We start from the raw sequence: 20,089 nt of genomic DNA on the forward strand, positions 1-20,089 counted from the left end.
TGTGACACATGGCCACGTCAGAAATTGGGGCAGCAACATAATCACCATCGGGTACTGGAGGATATGGTGAGAGTTGGACTTGGACTGCGGCTTGCGGCGGAAGTCTGAGGAAATCAACAGAGCGTAGACGAGGTGGGCTGGTAGAGACGGTCTCTGAGAAGGATGGTAGTTCGAGCCGAAAAAGACCTTTGGAACAGTCAATGAGCGCAGCGTGTGAAGTCAGAAAGTCGAGTCCAACGATGAGGTCATGAGGGCAATTTTCCAGTACAGCAAACAGAACTGAAGTTTGATGCTCAGAAATCGTTATTCGCGCAGTGCACATTCCAAGGACAGCAGGAGTACTCCCATCCGCTGTACGAACGGTAGGTGCAATCGCAGGCGTGAGAACTTTATGGAGGCGGCGGCGGAGGTCTGAGCTCATCACAGACATTTGCGCACCGGTATCAATAAGAGCAGTTACAGGTAAACCATCAACGAGAATTGTAATAAGGTTGCACCGCTGGTCGGGAGTAATCAGAGGATTTGATGTCCGAGTCGTGTATGCAGCGTCAACTCCGGGGGTTGCACCAGCTAGTTTTCCTAGCGACGGTCGTAGGGAGACCGAGAACGGCGGGGTTGGGGCGAGCGGGACTGACGACGCACGGGCGATGGTTAGCGGCTGGTCCGACGTTCTGGATTATGCTCTGCACCTGTCTCAGCACGGTAGGACGGGACATAAGGTGCACGTTCGGAGCGAGGTCCCCAATCATAGAAGCTCGGTCGAGGTGATAAGGTCCAACGGCTGCGGCAATGGCGAGCGATGTGTCCTATCCAATGGCACGTGAAACATATGGGCCGATCATCATGAGTGCGCCATTCAGCTGGGTTTTGTCTTGGCGAGAACGTGCGGTTCGGAGTGGCAGCCTAAACGACTGAAGCCGAGCTGGAAGTAGCAGGGGCATTTTGATGAGGTGGCAAAATGCCCATATTCGCGATCTCTTGGTGAACCACGGCCTGTATCATTGAAACAGCATCGAGGTTGTGTCCTGGCGCGCTGACGCTAAACATAGCGGGTGCCATAGCCTCGAGTTCCCGACGAATTATTCTGGTGACGTTTTCCGGCGCTGGCGGTTGATGTAGTGTGGGCAAATCTTCGCAAGAGGACGTAGCCGTCGTGTTGGGAAGGCGGTCAAATCGGTGAACTATGCGCCTACTTTTCGCCTGTTCGAAGCGACGACATGCTTCGATGACCGACTCCACCACCGAGCAGTCCTTGCGTAGCAGAAAATTGAAGGCGTCATCGGCAATTCCTTTCAGGATGTGTCCAACTTTGTCCTCGTCGAGCATGTCCTTGTCGACCTTGCGGCACAAAGCCAACACGTCCTGGATTTACGCGATGTACGGCTCTGTGGATGTCTGGGCACGAGTCGCAAGCTCTTTCTTTGCGGCCACTTGACGTCCGATGGTTTTCCCAAATAGATAGCGCAATTTCTGCTTACAGATGTCCCAGCTGGTCAACTCTTCTTAATGTGTCTCGTACCAGAGTTTTGCCGTGCCATGCAAGTAGAAGATGATGTTCGCCAACATAAGCGTCGGATCCCAATGGTTGCTGCTGCTTACACGCTCATATAGAACCAGCCAGTCATCGACGTCTTTGCCATTTGTGCCGTTGAATGGGCCTGGGTCACGAGGTTGCGCAACAACGATCGGTTGCGGGGCTGACGGATCTTGTTGACATTGAGTAGCCTGGTCAGTCATCGTGGTAGCTGCAATGTGGCGTCCGCTGCGAAGATCCAGCTCGTGGGTCTGCATAGCGAGTTGCACCCAGCACCTCCACCAATGATGTTGCGGGGAATAAAGTATACACAATGAATGTACTGGTGAGCAAATGCGTACAACGCTGCTGCAGTCCGAGCACGTTCCCACAGCACTTCGTTGTCGTCATCCTAAGGCATCTACTTAGCCCGTGACAATATTATCGAAAAGCGCGTGTTCCGAATTTGCGGAGAGTCCGGACGCTTAACTCTCATAGGAAGACAACTTTCTCAATGTTGCATTCTCGTAACAACTGGTAGATGAACTGCCTTGCAAGTTCTGCTGAGCACCGCTAGCAGTATCAGCATCCAGGGAGCACCCAGCAACATGGTGCTCTGCAATGCCGGCGCGTAATACTCTTTGCTCGCAACGTCGACACTGGAGGGCGTGGAACGCGCAGTCTTCGTCGAAATGCTGCAGAATTGCTTCTATATGGTTCGCACAAACCTTGCAGCTTCGGACAAACCCCGTACGTGTTGTGTAAGCACAACAAGAGAGCCAATCAAATAATCGTTGTTCTACGGTTTCTGTCAAATTAATATTATAGCAAATCTGTATCATTTTTATGAACGAGAAGTTCGCGTAAAAAAAAAGATGAGAAAACGTATTAAACATCATCTTCAAGCTCATTTTGGCATATGTTGATATTTTTTCCGCCTTGCTTGTTTCGCTGACAAAATGATTTCCGAGAAGTATAGATTTTGCGATTAAGATTCGTACTTAGATAATGGCGAACAGACATCGCAAATTTAAAAGCGAGCCCATCTGTGCCGAGGGCATTGGCGGAAACGTCACTAAACTTGTTAATTTCGCGTGCGCCGAATCAAGCGTTAGATGGCAACGCCTGGTATACCTAGTATATTAGTATATCTGTTAATTTAACATCACGATCGTTGCGCCTAGTTATCTCAAGATGTCTCCCGCACCTGCTACCCTATTATAAGCAGGTTCGTTAACTCGTAAACATGGTTGGGCGCAGTTCTTCTGACTGTTTGTGCTATGAATGATACAGTGTCCTCGACAATTCTTTATTTCGGTGAAATTCAAACGACGTAAAAGTAAACTATGTCAAATAAGTTACATAACTGCTCTTTTTTTCTCTTAACTTAACTACTCCTTTTTTCGTCCCGCAGAGGCGGCGACGAGCTTGCGAAGCGCTCAGGCAACGCTCGCATTCATTCTCAAATATGCGCGTTTCCACTATACACTACGCGCCAGTCCCATTCGGATAGTCCGGCGGGGCGGGTGGCAGGGGAAACCACTGGGTCGTGTCTTCGCGGTCGGCGGTCACCGTCGGCCCGTGGAGGTGCGCGGCCGTGGCCTTGCGCTTGTCCTCGACGCGCAGCAGGACGTAGGCCAGCAGGGCGATCATGAGGAGCCCGGTGAGCAGGGTGAGCACGAAGCACACGGTCTGCATCATGGGGTTGCCGACGGCGCGCAGAATTTCCCACTTGCGCTTCTCCCGGTCCGTCGTCGGCGACCTGGCGCCGGGGTGGTCCGAGTCGCTCAAAGAGTGATGGCTGCGGGGCAAACAAGGGCCGTTGTGGTATGAACGGTATAAAGGAACATAGGAGTACAGTAGTGCGAAGTGAAGATCATATCCCCTACAGCTAGGGGTGGTGAATGTAATCGTACACAGGAACTATACGGAGGTGCGCGCGTCATGCAACTACAAGTTGTTGTTGTTGTTGTTGTTGTTGTTGTTGTTGTTCGCTTTGTTTTGTATTTTCTTTAAGATGGCTTTAAACGTAGTGGCAACATTTGAATGGGCTCCCCGAGTGGAGAACCAGTGGTGATTCAACTTCATCTTGCTGCGTTAACCCTTATATGCCTAAACTTAGGAAAATTAACAAAACTAATTTATTCCCCAAAATGATTGCTTCAACGACTTCAGAAAACAGAATAAGGCTTTTTTTACTCATTTAAATAGTGGTTTTGGAGCTGTCCTATATGTAGGACACCAATGTTGGACACACCATGAACAAAAAAAAAACATTAGCACCAATCACTGTCATACGTAAATTACTGCACACCCAATAAGTGACGAACAATTGACAAATATATCAGCAGCATCGAGAACAATTTGGCACTATATTACTTATATTTTGTTTTTCGTGGTACGACGCTCAGTTACACGCACGAGAAATAGCCATTTCGTGACTGCAAGCACGTGGTTATTTGTAGCCCAGCGATCAGCTAGAATTGCATGTGACGAGCACAGGGCATCATAAACACACCTTAAACACACACAAAAAAAATTCGAGTTACACTGAAAAGTTTCACCGTCCTACATGTAGGACACTATAGGCATATGGGATAACTTCAAAGTTATCAAAAACCGTCTTGTTACGCAGCCTATAGCAGAAGATCCTTGAAGACTGACTATGGAATATAGATAGAGTCCATCACTTTACTGAACTTGGTTACGTAGTGTGATGCCATCGTGCGTGCGAGTCCTCAAAATTAGAGTATGTATATTATTATCAAGTCACGCTCAATTATGCGCTGCCTATACGATGTAGAAGGCGTACCACGGTGGAAAGCGGCGCTGCCGTCGTGGCCGCCAGTGAAACAAGTCGAGCCATGGCGCATGCGCAATAGAACACCACACTCGAACGCGAACCCTCCGCACGCTCACTGTTTGCGCCATGTGAGCATACGACTTTCATATTCGCTGTAGATAGGAAAAGCTCTGAATACAAGTGTCTCGCGCCATTTTTCACTTTATCATTCCGGAATCTGATTCACTTACGGGTGAGACTTCCTTCATGCTAAGAAAAATAGTCACCATTGAAAACAGCTCTCGGTCTCTTCAAGCAGCAATGCTGGGGAAGCTAAGTGCTTGTATAGTGCGAACACTGCGGAAACAGTGGAGCTATTTAGTGTTCTAGTTAATGCAGCACAGCACGCGCTGTGACGCATTAACTATATATACTATACAAGGCAATGTTATGCAATTGGCCCTTCTTTTGCTTTCTCATCACCCTCACATAACCACTCACCACAGTCTTGCTTCCCTTTCCCATTTCCTTGCTATACCTTAACTATACGCATGAATATGCTAAGCTATATAGAAGTTACTTGGACCCCACCCGCTTTCCGTGGTGCATAATCATCGAGTTTTGTGCGGTCGACATACTTAATCACCCCAAGCTTAAACGGCTCCACGATTCATAGCTGCTGACTGCTTCCTGGAGTCAGCAACATAAGCTTCGCTCACGCTGTCGTAAAGCCCGTCGGTGTATTTTCAGTCTGTGCAGAGTTAGCTGGGCCACCCCGTGTATATATTCTGACAAAATGCCAAAATACCGCACCTGTGATGGCCCGCCGTGGCTTTTGACGACTCCTCCGACGCCGGCTTCTGGTCTTCGCTCTTTTCGCCGATCATCGGGCGCTTCGTGAAGAATCCCACCGTGGTCGCCGCGGCGCTGACGGCGGTCGACGCCACAGTCGACGCTGCGCCCACAGCGCCCCGCACTGCGCCGGCGGCGGTGTCAACTCCCCGCGTACGAGACGGCGGCAGAGCCTCGGGAGGAGGCGAAGGTTTGAGCACCGAGTGCAGCTGCGGCTTCGGGCCGTCCTCTTGGTTAGGAGAGACGAGCACAAATGAATCATACGAGCATCTTTTGCTGAGGTAAGTATTCAATGTAACGCCCCAAAGCCATGATTGATTATTAGGGACACCTTAGTGTAGGGCTCCAGAAATGCCAACCACCTACTTTAAAGCGCACCTCAGTATAAGACAGGTACTTACGACAGGTATACTTAGGTCATGCGTAGACTGCGTAGTCGAACCACGAGATTGAAATAGCTAAAAGAATAAGAATGGGGTGGAGCATATTCTTGAAGCATCCTCAAATCATTAATGGTATATTGCCGCTGCCACTCAAGAGGAAGGTATATAACAGCTGCATCTTACTGGTACTTGCCTACAGAACAGAAACCTGGAGGATTACAAAGAGGGTTCAACTTAAGTTTAAGACGACGCAGCAAGCGATGGAAAGAAAAATGATAGGTGTAACGCTAAGGGACAAGAAGAGAGCAGAGTGTATTAGGGAACAAACGTGTGTTGAAAACATCATAGCCCAAATCAAGAAGAAATGGTCATGGGCAGGGTACGCAGCGCGAAGACAAGATAACCGCCGGTTATTAAGGACCACAGACTGGATTCCAAGAGAAGGAGAGCTGTTGAAGGGGAGACAAAGTTAGGTGGGCAGATCAGATTAGGAAGTCTGAGGGTGTATACAGTGGCAGCAGCAAGCACAGGACCGAGTTGACTGGCGGAACATGGGAGAATGCCTTTGTCCTGCAGTGGGCGCAGCAAGGCTTATGATAATGATGATGATGTAATGCTAGACATGTCCTTGTACTGAAAGGTGTCAGCGTAAGTTGAACACATATGGTCGAAATTTCTGGAGCCATCCCCAACGGCGTATCCTAATACTCCTGTCGCACTGGAGGTGTGAATGCCATTAGGTTCAAATGTCATTTGGAACAATGAATGCCATTCGATCCCTGGTGGTGCTAGACAGGAAATAGTAGTGTCATTTGTTCATGATGTATTTTGTCAGTAATACAGAAAAAAAGAACTGGCTGAAGATGTTGAGCATCGTATACATGTAGAGTGATAGAAAAGTGAAGTTATTCGTCTTAGAAGACATGCGGGAAGTCAGTTCGCTAAATAAATATTTACGCATAGAAATTATATAACACGGAATATATGGCCATCCTATATAAGCCAAAACGATTCGCTAGCCAGTAGTCACAGCCGATAAAGACATGCGCGGCATGACGGGAGAAAAAAAATTGCCCGCAGCTTCCCTCGGGGGAACACTGAGGAGGATGCGGACCATATAATTGGTTAACGGGGTGTTAAAGTGCGACTTACTTGGGTCGATGGCTAAATTGGTTAACGTGGTTGTGAAATGGGGTGTTAAATTGCGACTTACTTGGGTCGATGGCTAAGTTGGTTAACGTGGTTGTAGGAGGGGGTGTTAAATGAGTGAACACGTACACACGTATGCGAAAGGGCGGCGCTGGTCGAAGGGACGTCGATCATTGTGTTTGTGGATTCGTTGGAATTCATCTCACCGCGACCTTGGACGTCGACGCGCCGTACAAATCAACCGACGAGCGGCAACTGAGCGAGCGAGCGCCGACCTTGAGTATATATACAGCACGACGGCGCATGCACTGTCAGCTGTTGAATGTTCTCGAAGCGCGACGCCACATGCGCGTCCACTGGAGAATCAGGAGAATTGTAGATGTCGAACGCGGTGTGTAGGGGAGGAAGGGTGCACAGATGGTGGAGGAGTGAAGCGCGCGCGGTGTGTAGAGGAGGAAGGGATGCACAGATGGTGGAAGAGTGGGCGACGGCGCGACGGCGCATGCGCGTGCGTCAGCTGTCGAATGTTCGAGAAGCGGTGCGGACGGCGCGGACGGCGCGGACGGCGCACTACAAGGCGCGAGTATAAGATGCTCCGCATCTAAAAGAAAACGGGTGAAGAAACGTATACGTCTTTATCTGGGTTTTCTAGAACGCGAAGTAACAGATGCACGCGTGGTATAGTTTGCGGTGCGAGCGCACACTTAGAAACCCACAGCGTTCCGCGTTTGTTCGCTTTAAAGTACAGTCTCTCATGCGTCCGTGTGGGTAAACAGCTTGCAACGGAATGACCGTAGCCCTATGAGAGCAAACGTCTCCACCGGTTCCTTGCACTCGTGAAGCCGGTGCTATCGCTGCAGATACAGGCATACACGGGCAATACGGGCTCAGAGGCGTCTGCTTGCTTACATCATTGCTGACAGCGCCCAGACGCCACTGAGGTAAACAGTAAAGACATTTCGCGACAGCCTTCTGTATTCCTATATATCCTCGTTAAAATGAGAAATGCCTTTTAAAAATCAGCATATATATAGCGTGTTTCCATGAATTCAGGTCATATTGAGAATGCCGAGTGCCACCTTTCATGTAGTCTCTTGGGTAGACAGAATGTATTTAGTTCAACTGCAACGGCGAATGTGTTTCTCAAACTCATTCGATTTCTTAAGTCAGTCGATTCAAATGACATGATGTACCGATGTGTAGAAGCCGCAAAATGTCATTATATGCGAATGTCATTCCAATCGAATGAAATTAAAACGCCCAGTGCGACAATACAAATCACATGTTGACTTTTGCACTTAAAACCCCATACATTATTATTGTCCTAATTTGCGCCTATAATTTCACAGTTACATCAAAGCATCAGAAAATTAGTGCCTTCAAAAAAGTAACTGATGTAGTCGTGTGCAGGTATGCCTTCATAGCTCATGTTGTAGGGTTGGTAACATACACACCGCGAAATGCGTGCGAGAAGAATAAGGGCTGAGGAATAGTTGCCACTGCAGTGCTTGTGCGTTTTCAAGGTTAAACATGGTTAATCGGGTATGTTCGCTTGAGCTACATAATTCTGCAATTTTTCTGCCTCAGTAAGTGAACACGTATTTGGACGAATGCTTGATTTATCCACACTTTCGCGATGTTCTTTAGCCACATTATAGACTCTGAACCATGAAAGACCGCACACGTCAGTGGCATTACAGCTCCTATGGAAATACGGTAATCATTCGCATGCCTTGGAGACATCTGTACATGCATGTCATCTTTCGGTGGCGGCAACAGCGCCCTGGCAAAACTGAATAGGAAATAGGCTAAAAAACTCATACCTGACGGAAAAATGTACCTATCAAGAGCCACTCCCAGATATCTACCTCAGAAAGCCTCTGGGGACACTCTGGTAAGATATAAGTACCCCGCTACAGAGCCTATGGCTTCCTAGGACAATTGAACACCGCCCATTGGAAACGCATAGACCCCCCGTTATTGAATAATAAGCACTCTGGGAAGCCACACAGTTTTTTAGTGCGACACTGCGATTTTTCGAGAAGATTCCAGTGGGTCTCTGCTGCCCATAACCAGGACTTGTTCTTGATAGCTAGCTTTTTTAGTGAGATATGACTTTTTTCGCCTCTTTCCCCTTCAGTTAAAATAGGCCACCGCTGTCGCCTATGAGAGATGGCCCTATGTGCCTATGTGTCCTAGGGAGCCTACATGAACGGCCGTCTTTAAAAACGGCCGTTCATGTAGGCTCCCTAATGCGTCCGAATCCTGGCCATGAATTTCATTTTCGTCTTGCATAACGTGCTGACGGAACGCTTACCATTCTCCACTATGATCGGGACGAGATATGATCGCTTAGGCATTTCTCCTGGCGACTCTTGGAGGTGGCGGGGACGCGTCGTCTCTTCGCCTCGGCGGTTCTTCTTCTGCTCACGTGCGTCGCGTGCTGAAGTTGGTCGGTTTGTTGGATCCCAGAAGAAGGGCTCTGCCCACAACGGGGGATAGGTCACGATGCCTGCGGCAGTGTAGTGAAAAAACAAAGAAAATGAATGCGTGAAATAGTCATTGATAGCAAAACAATTATATTGGAGGTTACATTTATTTATTTATGAAATGCTAATAAACGAGTGTCAGTGACGAATTAAATAAATAAATACAGGCAATTTAAATAAATGAACGAAATGATATTACTTACAGGATCAACATGGCAGACTCTGTTTATTTTTATATAGTTAAATACGGCAAAATATATGCCCATGTTGCATTGTCACCAGTGCCGACGCGACTCGGGAGAATAATGGCGATTTTGAAAGCTCTAGGCCAGCTTTTCGAAAAGGTGGTTTTCAGAAAATCTTGTTGTATCGCGCGTCGGACGCGACGCACGGAAAACAAAAAGAGGTCCGGCGCCCGAAGCGCCGGCCGAGAAGGAGGAAGTGGCACAACCGAGACCCGGGTGGAAAACTCTTCTTTACTATACTTACAGCGTCAAGCCTCGGTGGCAGCCGAGATATTGTGGCCGAGATACACTGAAGCAACTGCATATGGACAGTTACTGTAATACACAATTGTACAACGCCCTCTAGGGGGGCCAGAGAACTGGTTCCCAGACCAGAACTAGAACCGAAACTCCGACACCACAATGATAATGGTGATGATCCACCTCATGCATGACCCGTGCCTACAGTGAAATAATATCCAGACAATCGGTGGCCGGAAAAGGCATATTCACAGTCAGGAATATTGTACCGATGTCAAATTGGTTGAAAGCAAAACGGGAATCAAATAGAACGGGAGCAAATAGAACGTTAAGATAGACAAATACAGAAGCCAGTGAGAGTCTTTGTAAATAGGTTAGAACGCCAGGAAGTTGAACCGATTGGTATGACAAAGGAATTTTAGGCATGCTAGAACACTTTCTTGGCCAAATCCCCAGATTTGGCTCGAGCCATACATATAGCCCCTGATCTTCATCATCAGACACAAGGGAAGAGATTGACGCAGCAAAACACCGCGTTATATGCGTTGTATTGATCTCTTGCGTCTCGGTCGGCACGCTCGCCTTATTTTATAAAGGTGAAAGCCTTAGATGCCTAATTAAACGCGAAAAGTTACCGTCAGCTTATATATGGGTGATGCAAAAAAATTCATCATGTGGTGACGACACGTTGTCGCGTCATCTTGACGTCACAGGTAGCCAGAATTTGCGACGCTGTTAGATAAACATCGTCACTTTGTAGAAGGTGAGCCGGTCTCGGAGGCAGCGTTAAACCAGAAAAGGTGCAGAAAGCCTGCAATGCCTCTGATCTCAGAGGCATTGCACAACCACATTTGGTGCAGGAAGCTTTCGGAGGGGGGCGGAGTAATAAATTGAGAGGAAAAATAATAAGGAGGTCTTCACTTTCAAGTCGTCCTAGGCGAACGCATAAGGGACCCTTTCACGTTTAGCGTTTTTGGGGGGTCGTCCCTTCATAGTAATCGAGCGACAAAAGCAAAAACAAAAGTAGACCGTCTGTGTGAGAATAGTTGACTCCAGCGAGAACTGACAACGCTCAACGCCCCGCCCCCTCCCCACATGAAATGAGCTCATAACAAAAAAGAAATTTACGATATCTTCCCAAAGGGAAACCTGGTGGGATACGAAGCAGCCGCGTTGCGCACGGGTGGCGTCACGGGTTGAACGGCGCTAACGCGCGGGCTGTGGTGAGCGCTGGATGATTCCTTTAAAGCGATGAGCCAAAAGACTGTTGGCTTGATGTGCGCTCGAACGTTGCGAGCGGTGGAGGGTTAAGTGAGAGAGGTGACACGCGGTGAGTGGCGACAGGGTAGTGTAAGAGATGGGAAGGAAGAAGTTGCAGGTGATGGCATCCCACCGCTGCCACCAGTTGTTAAGGTTCGGAAGGAAGGACGCTGGAGGATACGGAAAACAAAACAGGTTTATGGCATTAGTTACACATATTTACAGCAAAGAAAGCTTAGTGGATTCCCAAACCACGAGCATGGTGGTTGAACGTTACATAGTTCAGAGCGACGTCCAGCACTCTGCGGCGTCGTTTTAAGCCCTGTCGGGCTCCTCCTCTCCGAGTGGAGCCCCAATCACACACACACAGGTGAGGGGGACGAGCATGCACGGTCCACGTGAACACTGCACTGCAAGGTGGCGCCAGCAGGGCTCTTCCTCGTCGTGTGTGTGCCGCTAGTCGAGAGTTCCCACGATCCTGGCAGCATACTTGAAAGGGTCCGCCGATTTGTTCGCTTCATTAGCGGGGTGATTTGCGGTGGCCGCCGTGGTCTCTTCCAGGAAGTTGCTGTCTTTGTTGGCTTCTCTCGAACGGTTAACGGCGTCTTGGCGACACGACGTCTCGTCCTCCGGCTAGCACGTACAATGCCTGACGAGCAGAGGCAGTCGGCCGGTCGGCTTGGTGATTGGGGATTAAAAAGGAGCGCCGCTCTCCTGTCAGCTCTGGCTCCGGTCACAACAGCTTCCCCGTCGCCAGATGAATCACCGAGGTCATCAGGCACGCTGCTGCTTGAAGGGACGACAAATGGGTCCGCATTTGAAGGACGGGAACTCGCCTTTGCTTGCTGCTTGGTCTGGATAATTGCTCAAATCTTCGACAGCGTCTGTCAGGCTGGGCGCCGAAGGCATTGAGAGCCTCCCCTGTGGATCGGCTTACGCACAAAGGCGTCTGCCCAGACGAATTTCCAGGCCAAACTTAACAGCTGGGAGATAGTGACGTCAACGAACGCGCACTGCGAGGGAAGGCGTGACCTACTTGGCACCGCCCTAACACTTGCGGCTAGGGGAGCATGGTGCGGATGGAAGGACAGCGTTACACGGGCTAGTCAAAGAGCTGCTTTGCATCTAAAAAACAAACATGCTTTGATATGCGCACCAACCTGTCCGAAGCGTGCTACGTTCAGGTTTGGGATGACCACTAAAATAATATGCGCGAAAACTGTTGAAGTACAAAGTTATCCTCTGTATTTGTTCCCTCAAACTCTATGAGACTGTATCTTGTTGCCGTAAGAATACGTTTCTGTACTAGTGTCACACAGGTCCCGTTAATTCGGGAGGCGATCGCCGGGCTAAGTCCAAGGGCCGAAGTATGGGCCCACCGAACCGCACCACGAAAGCGTGGACAATTTAGAAGTGGTCCTTTTTGGCGCGCCAGCGGACGCCGGCTGTGGCCCAAAAAACAAGTCAGAGCCGAGAGTCGATAAACAAAATAAAATTATATTCTCAATAATGGCAGATCCAAAACAATACACAAGTATGCACACTACACAATAGTTGAGTACAATGTCACCAATCAAACAACGTATTACACAGTACAATCAGCCACACTCGAAACAACGGACACAGACAACAATACGCACTACAATGCAGTCGCATGCATTGAACAACCAAGACACTTAAAGACTAAAGAGATAGAAAACCTATTCAGTCAAAGTTCTTGGAACAAAAGTCTGGATGATACTCTTCTGAGAATCACTCACTCAAAGTCCAGCGTTGTTGTCGTTCCGCTGCCCCCGAAGTTTCTCTTCCAGGAAACCTCTGTCGTTCCAATGCCCCGAAGTTTCTCTTCCAGGAAACCTCACGTCTTCACTTGGCCGCTCTCCAAGCTTCAACCTTCTTCGCCGGAAACACGTTGGCTTCACACACGCAGCTGTTGCCAGGCGTCTTCGCTCGATAGTGGTAAACACACACTCTTGCCTGTAGCTCGAGTCGTCACCCCTCAGGTGGAGATCATCTTCTTCTCCTGCTTTGTCTCCACGGACAAAACCTTCACCGACTACACGGCGGAATCCCTACGCGCTCTGGCGCTAAGTTCCGTCTTCTCCTGATCTTTCGTCTTGGCTGCTCGATTAAATACCTTCCGCGCGAGATTCCAGAATGTTCTCCTCATTTCATCGGCGCGATACGCAACGAAGGCTGGGGAGAGGGCGAGACGGTTCGAATGCCGTTCGCGACGGATGACTCAACCCAGCATGACCACGCCCCTCTCCATCTAGAAATTTCGAGGGCTTGCTCGGCCGCCGATGTGGGGTGAGGAGGTTCGTCGGCGAATCTACGCTTCCGAGGGAGAGAGTCGCGCCCGGGGAGTCTGGATGTTTGTTTTCTTTTTTTTATCGTTGACCTCGCAGCGTCACTCCGGCGTTTCGTCGCGAGGAGTTGGCGGCGCGCTCTTTTTGAGCGCTCTTTCTGTGACAACTAGGCATTCATGATTTTTATCCCCGACTGTGTTAATGATAACTTATTATTGTCTCATTTTGTTTGAAATTTCTGTTACCTTTAAGAATGTTATCATGTGTTTCACTTATTTTTAGCGTTGTTTTATGTAGTTCATTAAATTACTGCAATAAAATGTCACGCGTAGTGCTCAAACTATGCCCCCTGCCACAATACCTTCGAGGCAACGCGTATATCCACACGCGTTTCTTATTTTTTTTCTCTTGTTCCGTCCAGTTTCCGCCCACAAAACCTGTCAGGAATACTCAGCGCAAACGGTGCCTCCTTGATCAGGAAGGTTGGCGATTATTGTATATTGATCGTTCTGCTAAGATTGCTCGTAAGACGCGAACACACGAGATTATGGTAGAGCTTGCGCGCTGACCAGTGATAAAGCTGGAATATTCGACGTCACATTTATAAGTGCCGACGCGTTTCGTCGCTTGACAATTAAATTGATCGACAGCCGACGCTCTGTTCGCCGCTGCCAGTGCCACTGCCTTGCTGTAATCCGACTTTCCTTTTACGTAGCCACAAGTTCGGCCAAATAAACCATTTAGTCTGAACATCCAGTCTGGGTCCTGCGGCCACGTCACGACCCCGTGACAATATGTTCTGTAAACAAGCAAACAAACTAACAAACAAGCAAACAAATGGGTTACCATAATGGTCCTTTGTTGGGTGGATTTGTTCACGCTAACAAAATATATCATGAAAATTCTGCGCCTTTCTGCAGCAGTTTCATCACTATTCGATGTCACCTCTCTGGCATCTGCTACACAGTTTGGCTATAGTGATCCTCCTTCACAGTGTGAAATGGTGCTGATGGTGGTGATAATGATGATGATGATGAAGGTGATGTTCTTTCACATTTGACTCGTACCAACATTGGGGGATCGACCAAGAACTTCTTTCATATGAAACTTCAAGGGGGCGCATTGGCCAAGAATTGTTTATAAGAAATCTCAAACATCCGGAGTATTTAACAGGAAATAACTAGAAAGGGTAAACAGTAGAGAAAAGCGAACGTATCAAGTGAAATGGCTCGGTGTTATCTTTCTTCGTTTTCATTGTTACCATCACGGTATAACTGTCATCACTGTTATCACGAAGTGGTGTCACCGGGAGACAAGAAGAGAAAGAGAGCGAGGAAAGAGAAAGGTCGCATTGTCTGCTTTCTTCGGCGAGGCTTTGCAAAATGTCCGGAAGCGTCGAAAAAGCGGAGACACCGGAGGCTATTGGGCGGCGTTCGCCTGCAGCCACCACTCCTCCTTTGCCCGGGGCCGAAATGGACGCCGACGACGTCCGACGCCTTCTGCTGAAGCTGTACGATCACCTTATGCGCCAGGTAAACTTGCCAGGCGGCCGAAGTGGTTTCTCGCAGTGGCTGGTTCTTGTGTAGTAGGTGGAACAGCGCCTATTTTCTGAAACCCACGGGAGAATACGACGCATATAGTCGTTGTGTGAAGGGAACGCATGAAAAATGAAGGGGGCGAAAGATGAGTGGACACAACACGGAGCATGGTTATGGACAACACCAAGCGCTCGTCTGTCTCTTTTGTCTTTCATTATATGCGTACCGTCTACTGAACAGTTTGCTAGACCATTAACATAACACGAAGATGAAGTAGCTCTCTCCCCGTTAGAATAGAAATAATAATAAAAACTCTGCATGGATGCCAGACGTCATTGAAGATATAACCCAGAGCCTCAACCATCGGAGGCAGATTCTCAACCACTTGGCAACTGCTTAGTTCAACTGGTTGCCGTTAACGTGGCGAAATGTCTGATGACCTACACTAATCTTCATTCGCCGCAAAGGTACAATCACATTTTAGCGGGACACATTTTTGCTCTCCCATAGTTGAGTACGAATGACTCAAAATCGTTAAACATTTTTTTCTAAACACAGACCGATCAACAGGGGCACTTCATAGTTTCTAACAAATGTGTTTGAACCGCGTAGCATTTCATTATGCGTATAGTTATACAGACGCAATGCAGTGTGGCTCTGAAGTAAGAACGAAATAAACATGCGACAGATCCTCCTCCCGTAGTATACGTTCGTGAGCAATATGGAAGTGAACAGCTGACTCGTGTTTCAGCAACGATTACGTGCGACGCATTTATACCATTTTTACGCACTTAGTTTCAAAAGGTGAGATCAAGATACAGGAGAAGGTGGGGGTTTCAGTGATTTCCGAGAGGTACATTTACACTTGAACGCTTATGTTATGAACATGTTCATGCTTGACAAGTATACGTTTGCTTACGCAGTCTTAAGAAAATATCACTTCAATTTTCTATTTCACATAGCTCACGACTGTATCTTCAGTAGTAGTCACACCGGGATGACCCTCTTCCACTTCATTGAACTTGATATTCGACGCCATTCCATTCCACTGTGCCTGTTCCAATTGGCTTCTGTGGTGCCTTGCACGTTACACCCATGCTTACGTCGAAGTTGTGTAACTGATTTTAGCAATCATCCAAGTGCAGATACTTAAGTTGTCAAGTTGAAGTTTCTTATATGCTGCAGCAGCACAACACACAAGGGCTAAGTGGAGTGAGGCACTGCTTATTGGAAAGCGCAACAGTATTCGGCTGAGCCCGCGCTTAGCAGGCATTACAGTAAACATCTACAGTTCTTTGTACTGTGAAACTTTATGTTATATAACGACAAAGTTATTATTCCATGAGCACTTCCTGTCTTATGTATACAGTGCGCCGGTACATTCCTCCTGGTATGCTACTGGCATTCACACCTTCGAAGCATGAGTGCATTGGGCATGCGCAGGAGGGAGAAAGAAACGGCTGAATCAGTGATGCCGATGACAGAACTAAATTATGACCTAAAAGTATGCAAATTTTTTAAGATTCGTAGCTCAGTCGGTGCTGCATCATAATGGAAGATTGCCGCAAGCCCTTCGCCATTGGGAGGAACCGTTTTAACAATATACTGGTGTCAAAGCATTATGCCTGCATATGTTACGCAGGTTATCACGATCATCACGGCCGTCTCCATCTGCATGCTGAGCGTGAGCGTGCTCACCCGCATGCTGCGAGAGAGCCACAACGAGAACCAGCAGTTGGGCTTCTGGGGCTTCCCGGACAGCGCCGGCGCCGAGACCGTCGTGCTCATGAACTCCTTCGAGAACGCCTTCAGCTTTCTCATGATGATCGTGATCGTCAACTGCGCCCTGGTGTTTCTCTACAAAGGAGGCTATTACAGCATCATCCAGGTAAGCTGGCGTGGCCGTCCATGCAATGAGGTAGAATGGCTGCATATATACCTCGTGCCTAGCACAGAAAATCGTGAATTAGTTTCTGTAACATAGATAGTAGGCATTGCCATGAACGTGCAGGGTTATCCGTCAGGGGGGGGGGGGGGCGCAGATTTGTCTCAGCGCGCCCCCCTGCCCTATTATGTCAATGTATGGGGCTGGTAATGCACCCCCCTCCCCTCCCCGAGTCGCAGAGCAACCCTCTCTATTATGTGAATTTAGAGGGCTGGCTTGGCACCTCGTCCCTTTCTAGGCGACCAGTGTGAGCGGCCGCCACACTTGCTCTATAACCCCGCACACTTATATGCATTATCAAGCGCTAACGATAAACATCGTGCCTCAGAATGCTTCGAATCCTCTGTAGAAAGTACTATTTTTACAAAAAGCTAGGTTACTCATTTACACTGAAGTCCTGAAACCACTCTGGGTAGGACAGCTCAAACGCTGGTGTGCTTACTAGATTCCTCACCACTTAAACGTTTAGCAGAAAACCGACGTTTGCGAATAGCTTCTCATGTCGTACAGGAATTTACAAGAACGTTAGTAACAGCTAACACTTATTGCAGAGATGCGGTTTTCGGAAGTCGCCGACGCACGGGAAACGTATATAGTGCACACAGCGTAAAACTTCGCGACACATCACTTCAAGCCTCAACGCGGCCACGCGTAGCCATTCGCTCGTTCCGTGTACATGGAGATTTTGTGCTCGTATGCAGGCATGGATGGTAAGCGGCAGCGGCGCCCTTCTCTTCTTGACGGGCTACTACTACATGGGCCGAGTTGCGACCTATTTCAACGCCCCAATGGACTACGTCACTTGCTCGTTCATCATATGGAATGTTGGCGTGACCGGCATCACAGCGCTCTACCGCGATGGACCATTCTTGATGAAGCAGGGCTTCCTCGTCTACATATCCGTGCTCTTGGCTGTCACCCTGGAGGAGTCCTTCCCAGAGTGGACGTCGTGGATTCTTCTGGTGCTCGTCTCGGCCTGGGACATATTCGCGGTGCTCTGCGTCCTTGGCCCACTCCGAATCCTGCTGGAGACGGCCAAGGAGCGAGACGAGCCCCTGTTCCCGGCGCTGGTCTTCTCCACTTCGTCCGCCTGGTGCTACGCCATCAGGAGGAGCTCCGTGAGCTTGACGCGCGTCCGTTCCTCTTGTGAGGCTATTAGCGGTAGGGATAAAGAGCTGCCACAGTCAGATCTGGCGTTCGGGAATTCGGCTTTTAGCGGAGAGATGACTTCGAAACACGCCGGTCATGTGAGACAACCTGCGCCCTCTGTCCAATCTGGGCTCGCGTTGGCTGCGGATGAAGCACGAGCAAGCTCAGCTTCCCGGGTGAACGAGGAGTCGACGGTTTCGTACGAAGTTACATGGCTACGATTAAGCGTACCAAACGAAGCAACGGATCCACGTTATTCAAACGATAAGGCGAAAGAATGCTGGAACGAGTTCAACGTCACAACTGCTGCAGAGTCGACGGACGGCAAAGGGTCGACTCCGACTCTTGCGGCCACTGACACAGCCGTCCGGGAAGACCACGGAGGGTTGCACCTAATACAGCCGGTCAGTTACCACGACGCAGGTGGCGCCACCGTAGACAGGCAACCGCTGCAGGGCGCTGGGTTATCGGCGACGCCTCCGACTGCCCTCTCCCACCGCTGTCCCCCCGATGGAAGACCTCACCATCGACGCCCAGTCATCAGGAGCCAGGTGGAGCGGGAGTTGAGTGACGAGATGTCGGGCGACCGGGGCATGAAGATGGGTCTAGGAGACTTCATCTTCTACAGCGTGCTCGTGGGCAAGGCATCGCGGCACGGCACTGCGTTGACGGTGATCGCCTGCTACGTGTCCATAATCGTTGGCATCCTGCTCACCCTCTCTCTGCTGGTGTATCTGCAGAAGCCGCTTCCCGCGTTGCCTTTCTCGATAAGCCTGGGTATCGCGGCCTATTTTTCCAGTTCTTTTCTCACCGAGCCTTTCATCAGAGACATGGACGCGATAGTTTTCTGACTACGCATATAGCTGTCGCATTTGCCTGTCACAGCGTGCCAACAAGGCAGTTGTGCGACGACGGTTAACATCAAAAACAATTTAAAAACGAATTCTTTTCCCGTGAAAGAAACCACGCATGCACTGCACTTTATGCACGCCTGTATATACTCATATAAGGAGTCTGCACATCCAATTCTTTAAAAGAACGAACTGTATATGCGTAGCAGTGGCACGACTACTGCGCCTATATTTGCCACTTTGATACAAATCGGAGTGTGCGCCAAGCTGAGCCAAAACTGCGAAAATTGTCGGAATTGCGCCACAGTGCGCAAAAATGCCCTACTAGCCTCGTATTACTCATGCGCGCTAATATTGCAAGAAGTGAAGGCCCCTTGGGCCACCTGCGGTTTGGTAAGCATACAATCTATTCAACAGTGGCAGAAAAGGCGTCGACGAGTTTGTAAGAAACTGTATATGGGCGCTGGCGTTCTTTTTGTTGGGTGCCCGAAAACTTTATTTTCCTGCAGATTTCAATGCTGCTCTACAAAAAGATTTGAAAACTTTAAAGCGGAAAACTCGCGACAAGAAAATGATAGCGGGACATTGGGGGAATTCGACGGAAAGAGTGGGCATTTAATTGCCCTGCAAACTCGCAAACTCACGCGATCTCACGAATTATACAGGAAAAGCTGTTATGAGAATACAAAAGCCGCTTTTCGCGCCTCAGTTGCCCGCTGCCATATCGCCGGTGTCCGTAACCTTTATCGTGCGAAATAGAAGAAAAAAAAAACAAAATAAATAAGAAAATGCCCAGGATAGAACAGTAGGATATTATTTTCGGCTCACAGACTTGCCTGACCGCTTGTTCGTGTAGCAATTTCATGCATTATTTCCGACTTGTTTTTTTGTTTTTTACTTAAATTTCATTGCATGCTTTCAGATACATAACCCACTAACTTGAGGATGCTACCGCCCGGTTCTTGGCTGATCCCCTGTCGGCGAGTGCCAGCAATATGAAATGACCATCATCATCATCATCACGATTATTGTCATCGTCATCGTCGTCGCCATCATCATCATCATCATTCAAATCTGGGACCTCAGAGCGGCAGCCCGCATTTTTCTACAGGGCGATTCCACTGCTTGAAACTCCTTAGCAAAAATACCCTATGTACAGGCTTCATGCCGGGAAGAAATGGCGTTAACATATACAGCGTTGCAGAAGAGCAACATAGAAAGCAGCCGTCACACAATTTTAATTGTGTAGCCAGACAATCCGAATTGCGTCACTAGTTGGTCGTTGAATGCTTCAAACCCACTGTAAAGGGATCAGCCATAATTGTTAATCCTCATCAGCTGCTGCATCACGCAAGTGCACGTCCTGTCTGGCAAGTGTGCCACA

At 48.7% G+C, this 20,089-nt stretch overlaps 2 protein-coding genes across 3 annotated transcripts in view; one reads left to right on the forward strand and one right to left on the reverse strand.

The window, feature by feature from the left end:
* Positions 1-2,808: 2,808 nt before the first annotated feature.
* Positions 2,809-20,089, reverse strand: part of LOC119173837 (uncharacterized) — a 148,111-nt gene continuing 130,830 nt past the window's right edge. For both annotated transcript variants that reach the window (XM_075894331.1, XM_075894330.1), the window contains 3 exons: positions 8,997-9,191; positions 5,109-5,376; positions 2,809-3,314 (listed from right to left, as the gene is read on the reverse strand). In XM_075894331.1, the coding sequence (XP_075750446.1) occupies positions 3,002-3,314; positions 5,109-5,376; positions 8,997-9,039 (624 nt within the window). In that variant the 5' untranslated portion in view covers positions 9,040-9,191 and the 3' untranslated portion in view covers positions 2,809-3,001. The remainder of the gene's footprint in view (positions 3,315-5,108; positions 5,377-8,996; positions 9,192-20,089) is intronic.
* Positions 16,534-18,756, forward strand: LOC142817273 (presenilin-1-like). The gene is made up of 2 exons (XM_075894329.1): positions 16,534-16,648; positions 17,407-18,756. The coding sequence occupies exons 1-2, from the start codon at positions 16,547-16,549 to the stop codon at positions 18,703-18,705; spliced, it is 1,401 nt and encodes a 466-aa protein (XP_075750444.1). The 5' UTR covers positions 16,534-16,546; the 3' UTR covers positions 18,706-18,756.

The sequence above is a fragment of the Rhipicephalus microplus genome, chromosome 5 (genome assembly GCF_043290135.1).
Source record: "Rhipicephalus microplus isolate Deutch F79 chromosome 5, USDA_Rmic, whole genome shotgun sequence".
NCBI lineage: Eukaryota > Metazoa > Arthropoda > Arachnida > Ixodida > Ixodidae > Rhipicephalus > Rhipicephalus microplus.

Excerpts from the sequence above, each read along its gene's own strand:
- LOC142817273 (XM_075894329.1), top strand. The coding sequence starts at position 16,547 with ATGAACTCCTTCGAGAACGCCTTCAGCTTTCTCATGATGATCGTGATC. Across the intron at positions 16,649-17,406 it reads GCTATTACAGCATCATCCAG|GCATGGATGGTAAGCGGCAG; the intron begins GTAAGCTGGCGT and ends GCTCGTATGCAG.